This window comes from Mus caroli, unplaced genomic scaffold, assembly GCF_978045245.1.
Source record: "Mus caroli unplaced genomic scaffold, Mus_caroli_1 scaffold_16, whole genome shotgun sequence".
Taxonomy (NCBI): Eukaryota; Metazoa; Chordata; class Mammalia; order Rodentia; family Muridae; genus Mus; species Mus caroli.
The window spans coordinates 24,759,138-24,768,793 of NW_028227271.1; the positions used below are offsets into that span (position 1 = coordinate 24,759,138).

Genomic DNA, 9,656 nt, shown 5'->3' on the forward strand with positions numbered 1-9,656 from the left:
TTTGCACTGGCCTTGAGTGTGTGGAGATCAGTCACTATAGTAATAATAAAAAAATCCCATAAAGGAGAGCGGGCTGAGTGTCTGCCTGGCTTTTCGTGGCGTTTGGAAGCTGGGTGATAGCAATGAGTTCCATCCCGTGCTCCCTCTCTTGCCACGTCCTGCATGTGGCTGCCCACATTCTGTGGCGGTTGAGCCAGGCAGGGGTTCTTAGGACCCAGCTGCCTTTCTTGGTCCTACTCTTTGTCTCACACCAGGTTTTTTTGTCTTTGTTTTTGTTTTTAAGATTTATTTATTTATTCCCCCCTCCCCCTTCCCTTTCTCCCTCTTGTTCCAGCCCAGCTCACTCTGGCCCATAAAAAGTTCTTTATTTGTTTCTCATTACGGATGGTTGTGAGCCACCATGTGGTTGCTGGGATTTGAACTCATGACCTCTGAGCTCTTAACCTCTGAGCCATCTCACCAGCCCTTCACACACCGTGTTTTGTGAACTCCCTTGAAGTCCGTCCTCATTGCTTGGGAAAGCCCAGCCACCTCTTGAAACCCTTCATACTGAGACTAGGTCTTTCCTCCTGGGCAGAACTGGGCCATGTGGCCATTTGCTGTCTCCGTGTTGCGTGACCTGCTGTGTGTCCTTCCCTCCCTCAGATCAGCCGCATCGAGTACATACACTCCAAGAACTTCATCCACCGGGATGTGAAGCCCGACAACTTCCTCATGGGCCTGGGGAAGAAAGGCAATCTGGTATACATCATTGACTTCGGCTTGGCCAAGAAGTACCGCGATGCCCGCACACACCAGCATATTCCCTACCGGGAAAACAAGAACCTGACAGGCACTGCCCGCTATGCCTCTATCAACACCCACCTGGGCATTGGTGAGTGAACTGAGTGGGAGCACGCATGCTGTGGCCACTGGCCAGGGTGGGCCTATGTCCCTACCTGAGTTCTATGTCTTCTCTTCTGGAGACCCTCATTGAGAAGATTCTCCACTCTGGCCCAGGCCTGGACTTGTTTCGTATGGACCCTTCATAACAGAGCGGTGTATTTGGCCTACTGGCCGTTTCCTTGAGTGGGTGGCAGTTTCTCACGTGTATGTCTGGGAAACGCAAGCCCAGGGGTTTAACACGGCCCCTGCAGTGCATGCAGCTGAATGAATTCTGGAGCTGCTTTTGACTCCAGCCGTGTCTCCGGCCATCGTGTGAGCCCTAAACACGAGACAGGCCAGGCAAGGGGGCGGCGGTGCCCACACACAGTTGTTGAGTGACATAGCACCTGGGCTGGAAAAACTGGCTGGAACAGACATGAGAAAGTTCTGCCTGGGGCAATCCGGAGGAGGAGAAGGAGGAGGGTGGGCTCTAGTTATAACAGGGTGTCCAGGAGCCAGTGGGTACCATGGAGGGGGAGGGCGGGTGTGGGGCGTGGTGAGAAGCACAGCCCTGACTGGCCCCTTGACCTCCTGACCTGTGCAGAGCAAAGTCGTCGAGATGACCTAGAGAGCTTGGGCTATGTGCTCATGTACTTCAACCTGGGCTCCCTGCCCTGGCAGGGCCTCAAAGCAGCCACCAAGCGTCAGAAGTACGAGCGGATTAGCGAGAAGAAGATGTCAACGCCAATCGAGGTCCTCTGCAAAGGCTACCCCTGTGAGTAGCCTGTGGGGATGGCATTTCCTTCTAAGGGCAAGACCGGGCCATGCATAGATGGGGTTACCCCAGACAGTTTCTGCCTAGGAGCTGGGTGCCTGAACCCCCACATCCAGCTCTTACATACCAGGTGTCCCCAGCCCCAGCTCCTGCCTTGTCCCGAAGGTCTGCTCTCAGCCCGTGTGGTTTGAGGAAATGGAAGCTGTCTTTTTTTGGGCTTAGGTTATGATGGAGGTCTTTGCATCCCATCAGACTTTTTTGAATAGCCTTTTGTATTTATGGCCATTGTCCTGGTGGCTGTGACCCCAGAGAGCTTGATCAGACAGGTAGCAAGCACCTCTGCTTGAAAATGGGCTGGACTATGTTCAGTTCTCATCCTGCCCCTCTTAGATTGATCCTATTGCAGGGTCAGTGGGTATCTAGGACGGTGGGGGCTGCTGAGGCTGCCAGGAGAGTAACCCTCACGGCGGCCTCTTCTGTCCTTGTGACCCACCAGCCGAGTTCTCAACATACCTCAACTTCTGCCGCTCCCTGCGGTTCGATGATAAGCCTGACTACTCCTACCTGCGCCAGCTCTTCCGAAATCTCTTTCACCGGCAGGGTTTCTCCTACGACTACGTCTTCGACTGGAACATGCTCAAATTCGTGAGTCACCGGCAGGCCAAGGCGGGCTTGGGGGACTGGACAGGGCAGGCCCTGACTCATAAGGCCAGAGTGACCTGGTGGGGGACGGGGCTCCCATTAAACAGGAGATATGAGCTGGACACTGTGAGTGGCGTCACAGGGGTCCCAGAACCCCTCGTCTCCAGCCACCTTGGCATAGACAGGGCATGTCGCCATGGGGGGCAGGGCCCTGGGGAGGCACCATCTTCTGCCAAGTGGGAAAGGACCTGGCGTGGGCTCCAGTCTCTCTTGTATACCTGTGGTGAATGGATGGCCCTGGCTGGACCCTCTGCAGCCCTGATAGCTGTCTGTATTCTCCTGTTCCTCTTGTGCATATCCCAGGTGGTGGCCCTTTCTGAGGCCTCCCTGGCCAGCCTGGACCCCGTTAGAGTGGCTTCTTTGTTCCTGGTTATAGGACCCTGGGTCTTACTAGGCAGTTGTTCTGTCTCCCTCTTCTAAGGGTCCTGGGTGGGGAGGTAGGGTAGGGAGAAGCATTCACCAATCATGCCTCAAGCGCTGGAATCCGTGAAATTGTATGTCTTGTTTCACATCTCTTCTGGAAAAGGGGGCTTCCTCGAGCCAGGCTCAGCCCCGAGACAACGAAGCTCTTGCACCACCCTGCCCCCGCCCTTGGCCTTGCGCTGGGCCCGCATACTCACCCACTTACTGGTAAGGATCTTCCGAAGCCTGGCCCTTCGTAGATGTGTGACTTAGCCAGCGAGCATGAAGGCTTAGCCTCAGCTGTGCTCTCTCTGTCCTTTCCAGGTGCCCGGCGCCCCTGGGCACCCAAGGACCCCCAGATAGGCCGGTGGAGGAGGAGGTGGAGCAACTGCCCCCTCAAAGATATTGGCCTGTGGTCTGGACTCCAGGGCCCCAGTTCTGATACCACCAGGGTGTCTCAGCCACCTCTCTGCCAAGCTTAAGGAAGCATCCTGCAGAATGGCAGGGTGACACCCTGTTCCAAAGAGGTGGCTGTCCAGTGGAAAGGTTATGACGAAAGGCCCTGCATAGGATCCTCAAGAGCATACCAGCTGCCCGAGGGCCAGGAGCAGCCTGAAGAAGGAATAGTGACCGCCAGGGAGGGGTTGGTGTCACATCACAGGACACTGCTTCATCTAGACCCCATTATCGGCCTGTGTATTGATTCTGAGCTCATTAAAAACACTTCCTTTTCTTTACCCACGTGTACCTCTCTTTTCAAAGAGTGGCCCTTGGCCTGCTCCATCCTGTGTTAAGAACGAACATAGATAGGCCTTGCCTTCTAGACACCAAGAAGGGTACATTGACTTGGGGCTCTTCTTCTCTTTGGGCCCAAACAGTGGCCTGGGCCTGTTCTCCAAGGAAGCCTCACAGGCTGGGGACCTTGGGGACAAACCTGTGGCTTTTCTGTCTAGGACTGGAGTGAAAGGTGGGCATCGAAGCTCCTTCTAGCTCAGAGCACATTGGCCAAGGGCCTGGTCGTGCAGCTAGCTCTTCATATGACCAGATGTTCAGGCCTGGGGCACCAGGCATGTGATACAGAAAATTATCCAAGTCTAATGTGGAGATGGGCTTTGACCCTTCTCAGTGAAGCTCAAAGAACAGACTTTGTATTCTCTAGACCTGGGCATCTATCCCTCTGTCGTAGCCCCTGGCCACATGGTGCTGACTTTCATTCACTAAAGTATTTGGAAATGGATGCTTGCTCCTTAGTCACCAGCTTTCCCTGAGAAAGGACAAGTGGCTGCCACATCCAGCATGACAACTGGGAACATTTGTCCTCTGGGAGGGTCTATGGACAGCTGCAGGAGGTGGCCAGTTGACAAAGTTTCACACAAGGCCAGATACACCCTCCTGGCCCAGTCGCTAGTACCGTGACCCCCCTCCCAGGGCTCCTCCTTGGAGGAAGTAGACTCTAGAGTTCAAAGCTGGGCAGCCTTTGCCTCCGCCTTGTGTGACCCTGTCACCATGTGGCCAGCTCCGTCGCCAAGACCGTCTGCAGAACACACAGCAGAAACTTTCACAACCCTCATCCCAAGACCAGGCCTTCCCACCTGCCCTGCGAATAGAAGCCGTCCAGCAGACTCTGCAGACAGGACTCCGTGAGCAAAAGACCGGAAGGACCCACTTGACCTTGGAATGACCTCCCGTGTTCCATCCCAGGGGACTGGAATCCCCAGCTGCTTCTCTCTGAGAACACAACCACTGTTGTGTTCCACAAGTCAGGAGGAGGCTCCGTACGGTGACGTCTCTAAGATGGAGCCAGACACTTGTGTAACTTGGGGCACTGACTTCTGTGTTTTCTTGTGGGCAAATAAAGGCCATGAAAACACTCTGGTGTGCGTTTCTTAAGGCATCTTATCCCATTACCCGTGGAGTCAGGTCCATCCTGAGCCTGCTGGAACTGCTGAGACCCCAGCCATCCACCCGGCTATTGCTGTGCCAAGCTTGAAGCATTGATGGCAGGGCGACACCCTGTTTGGGGCTCTGCACCCCTAAGTGAACTCTTTGCTTAGCCTCAGCAAGCCTCCGTTTCCCACCGCTACCACAGGGTTGGCTGTGAGCCCCCACAGCCCTTGCTTCTCTCTGCTTGGGCTGCGTTTTGGCTGACCTGGGCAACCAGGGAGTCTTGAGCCCCGGCTTCTGAGTGGGATGTCCAAGATAAGGTATCTAAACCATGTCCTTTTGAGGGACAGAAATGGATCAGTGGTAGATTTATCACCACATCTGCATGGGCTTTGTAACTCGGGGCAGGTCACAGGGCTTTGACCAGTCAGCATTTCTACCTCAGAGAGGGCCCCAGATAGGAGTTAAGAGCGCCAGCCATAGAGTGAGGTGGGGATGTGCCTGCCTGGCTTGGCTCCTTCCCATAGAACTCTGGGATCATTTGGAATTGAGCCACTCCCTCCCCGTTTTTCAGAGCAGTAGGGCTTCTTAGTCAGTACCTGGAGAGATGAGGGTTTGCAGAGCCCCATGGCCTATGGGGGGTTCCCCACTCAGCCTGTAGCTCTCTCCTCCACAGATGCGGCCCCCCTTCCACCAGCCCCCTGCCCTTCCCTGTGGACGGCCCCAGGACCAGCTAGGTAACTCAGCTAGGAGCTGCAACCATGCTGCAATATCTTTCCGGTCCTTCCTACCTTCCTCTTGGACTTCGCAGTAACTTAAGAGGATAGGCCCCTGGGGGCACTCCAGGCACCTACCTTCTCCAGCTTTGCCTAAGGGCCTCTTTTCTCTCTGGAACATCAAGACTTCTTCCTTTTCCCCTGGGCTTCCAGGCAATGCATTAATGGGGTCCCCTAGGTCCCCTGGCTGTCACTTCATAATAGGAGTCTGGGAGGCCAGGTCTGGGAGCCCCGGGAAGGTGACCCTGTGATTGGGTGCTGGGGGACCTTGGGACAGTGCTGGCTCTGAATTGGCCCCTTTTTCTCTGGTTATGGCCTGTCTGTCAGCTAGTTGGGCCTCTGAATGCCCTTCCTGCTTAGTTGACAACAGAGGAGCCAGGTTGGATGAGCCAAGAGTTACCCCTGGTTATATCCTGGAGATACCAGTCGGGACAGGCTGAGCTCTTTCTGCTTCTCTGCCATGGCGGCTCCCTCTTCTGGGTGTCGGGTGGCTTGGTCCTTGTGCACTGTGGTAAAGGGTAAACTCTGGCCTTCTTGGTATGGGGAGGAAGGTGAGCTGACTTCCTTGAGCTGTCCACACAGCTCTCCCTCCTGCTCTGTCCTGTCAGGGGTCTGGGTTACAATGAAGCATCCTCCTTGGGCTGACTGGAATCCCCTCTCATGTTCCTGTAGGGTGCAGCCCGGAATCCCGAGGACGTAGACCGGGAAAGACGGGAGCACGAACGGGAAGAGAGGATGGGGCAGTTGCGAGGGTCCGCGACCAGAGCCCTGCCCCCTGGCCCACCTACAGGGGCTACCGCCAACCGACTCCGAAGTGCAGCCGAGCCTGTGGCTTCCACTCCAGCCTCCCGCATCCAACAAGCTGGTCAGCAGGGGCCTTGGGCCTTGAGCCTTGGGCTGGGCCTATGGGGGTCAGGGGGTTGCTTATGCCCGTACTGAAGGTGGCTCCCCTCCCCTCCTTCCAGGCAATACTTCTCCCAGAGCGATCTCACGGGCCGACCGAGAGAGGAAGGTGAGCATGAGACTCCACAGAGGTGCCCCTGCCAATGTCTCCTCCTCAGACCTCACTGGGCGGCAAGAGGTCTCCCGGATTGCAGCCTCACAGGTGAGTCAACTCTTCCAAGCTTCTCTGGGGCAGAGTGGGCCTAGACATTCTTAGTGTGTTGGTCTGACCCTGTGGCACCTTTCCTCCCCTGAAGCTAATTAGCCCTCTTGTGTTGAGCAAAGCAAAGGGAGAAACTGAGGCTCAAAGAAATAACAGCCCAGTAAGCGGCAGCACTCACTGCGGTCTGGGTGGGCGACTCTCCGTAGTCCCCATCAGCACTGACAACAGCAAGGGATGAGGGAGGGGGAGGGAGAGGTCTTGTCAGGTCATCCCACTTAATGGCCATATTCGGACTCAGAATGTAGAGGAAGGAGCTTGGCAAAGGTAGATCTACCCGCTCCCGCCTGTGGGAGAAGAACTTCCTTGGACTCAGACCTGGAATTGAGCCAGCTTTGGCCTCGGGAGGGGGGGGGGGTTTCCGGCTCTAGAGCAAGGGGCAGCCTCAGACCCCTGAGTTCACACAGCCTACCCTCCCTCAGACTGAGCAGCCTGCTGTGAGGGATGGAGCTCAAGGGGGAGGGGGGGTGTATGAGACTTGGGGAATCATTGTGGCCACCTGCTTAAGGACCTGCCTTGAGACTCCCCCATATTTCTCTGTCCCCCTCTTGAAGACAAGCGTGCCATTTGACCATCTTGGGAAATGAGGAGAGCGACCACAGACCAGTGTTTGCTTAGGTGAGTGCTGGTGTCTCCTGAGGGCCCTGGAGGGGAGGGGAACATGACGCAGAAGCAGGAACCTCCCCTTCTTATCTCTTCAAGGAAGCTTTAGATTTTAAAACCTGCCATCCAGGTTCTCACAAGCAGTCCTGAATCTGTACACAGGGAAACTTTGGGGAAACCTATTTTCTGTCCTTGGGTCTTCTGTCCCCTTGATTCCTAGGAAAGACCAGGCTCCTGGCCACATGTGGGTTTCTAGGGCTTTCGCCTACCTCCTCCTTTTGGCTGTTATATAAGATGGTATGTGCAGAGCCAAAAAGGAACCAGAGTGTAGAAGGGCCTTCATGTGTTTATACACAGGAAAGGCCCTCTGGCCAAGGCTAGTTCGGGGTGGACTGCCTGTGGCTGTCTGAGGCTTGGGGGACAGAACCTAGTTACCTGGTTTGGGAAAGGGGCCACAGGCTCTTCTGGTAGTATTGGCTGGGGACCCAAGCTCCCTGCAGAACATGGATGTCAGCAGGCAGTGTCCCACCCATTGAGATGTGCAGCTTCACACCATGGTTTCATAAGCAGACTTCACACTGCAGAAATTCTCCCACAAATGGCTAATCGGTTCAGATTGACATGGAGCTGGGATGGCCGCTCAGCCCACCAGAGCAGACGAGCGCATTGGCTGGGTAAACCGAGGCAGCCAGGCACCTGACCGTTGTCTTTTCTTCCCCCCTAGTGTCTTCACTGCATTTTCTTTAAAAAAATAAATAAATACAAATAAGAGAAAGGACAGAAAGAAGGAACCGTTCACACGAACAAAAAAGAGAAAAACAAACCACAAAACCCACAACCCAGCACAAAGTCGACAATGGATTTTGTTTCTTTGATTTATTTTGCCAGTGGCAAAAAGACAAGACCTCTTTAGCACTGAGGATTCTTGTTCCCTTGCCTTGCCCACTGCTCCCAACCTGAAGGCTGCCAACACTCCTCTAAGGACACTGGGTCACATGCCAGCCACCTGTTCTCGCCATCGGCCACCACGTGCCGGGCCGCCATCGGAGGTGCCTGAAGAGCTTGCGTCAGGGAGCGGTTTGGCCAGTCAGAGACAAGTCCCAGGAGATTTCATGGAGCCTTGGATGACACACACGCCATCAGCCCTTGGGTGATGACAGTGACCAGTGTTGTATTGGGCTTTCCCAGAATCCCCTTCCCCGAGCATCCTGGTCTTCCCCCACACACACCTGTCACCTCTCTACAGAGACCCTGAGGGTGCGGTGAGATGGAGGCCATGATGCCTTGTGTGACTGTGAGTGTGTGTGTGTGTGTGTGTGTGCGTGTGTGTGTGTGTGTGTGTGTATGTATGCATGAGAGAGAGAGACTGAGAGACTGACTGACTTGTATTTTTCAGAGCTGCAGGTGGCCTGCCATGCCTGCCTGGCCAAGTTTTTGTTCTCCTCCTCCTAAAGTCAAGGTGGGGTGGACAATGATTTCCACATCCCTCAGGGCATAGAGTCCTTGCCACCACCTGTCCCCAGATGCCAGTGTGTGGCACCCCCCCCCCAACTTCCATTCCTGATCTTAGGCAAGTTCTTGGAGCCTGCTCCCAGATGGCATCAGCTCTAAGATACTGGTTAGTTCCTTGGTCCTGAGAGTCACCTGTGGTCACCCCTCTTCCCAGGCCTGACTTCTGAGTAGGACCCTGGGTCAGGGCTAAGTGTTGAATTTACCCTTCCTGGTTAACACCTGTTTTGTTGTTGTTTTTTTATTATTATTATTTTTGTTTGTTTTCTCGGTGTGTGTATTTCCTAATTTATTTACCTCTTTTTTTCCCCTTTCTTTCTTTTTTTTTTTTTTTTTAATTAAAGAGCAAAACTTTTTATTACTTTGTAATTTAAAAAACTGAAAAAAAATTACTGAAGAACTTTGGGGGGAATTTTGTACTTTTTTCCTGTGTAAATATTGGACTTTTTTGAGCTTTATTGTGGTTGTTAATTTGAAGTAATAAAGTAGAAAAGGACAAAGTGATATAGATACCCTCTGTCTGCCTCTTTGCTCCTGGGGTTTCTCATCGCTGACTTACCAGGGACTGTACATCACAAAGAAGCCATCAGCCTCAGAGGCAGCTGTGGCTGGGGCCATTAGGACCTGTCCTGTGGTCTATCAAGCCTTCAGAGCTCAAGGTACACAGTGCAGCCTCTGGCCTCCGGGCGAGGAGAATGCTCTTTAGGTGGGGCGTGGCCTAGGTCTACACAGTGAAAGATGAGGCCCCAAGGCTGCCCCTAAGACATCATGTTATTTATAGAAGAGTTCTGAGGGTTTGGGACACTTGCTTCCCTACCAGAAGCTGGCCTTAGGTTACAGCCTTGGTATCAGAGCCCAAGCCATCAGACACCTCTCCTCTGGTTGACCTGTGAGGTGATCTCTGCTCACCCTGGTTGGTGAGCAGGACCCTGGTCCCTTGGCCAGATCCTGATGTGGGAGTCTCCACTCTCACCTACTT

The 9,656-nt window shown here is 54.1% G+C and overlaps 1 protein-coding gene across 5 annotated transcripts in view; it reads left to right on the forward strand.

The window, feature by feature from the left end:
* Csnk1e (casein kinase 1 epsilon) overlaps positions 1–9,168 on the forward strand; it is a 37,817-nt gene extending 28,649 nt beyond the window's left edge. For 2 of the 5 annotated variants that reach the window (XM_029470021.2, XM_021182950.3), the window contains exons 5-7: positions 646–874; positions 1,469–1,639; positions 2,136–2,788. In XM_029470021.2, coding sequence (XP_029325881.2) covers positions 646–874; positions 1,469–1,639; positions 2,136–2,761 — 1,026 coding nt within the window. In that variant the 3' untranslated portion in view covers positions 2,762–2,788. Of the gene's footprint in view, positions 1–645; positions 875–1,468; positions 1,640–2,135; positions 2,789–2,867; positions 2,972–3,067; positions 4,702–6,075; positions 6,269–6,368; positions 6,509–7,119; positions 7,184–7,892 lie in introns of those variants that run through there. The other 3 variants (XM_029470017.2, XM_021182951.3, XM_085831983.1) reach the window with 3 other exon arrangements.
* The last annotated feature ends 488 nt before the right edge of the window (positions 9,169–9,656 follow it).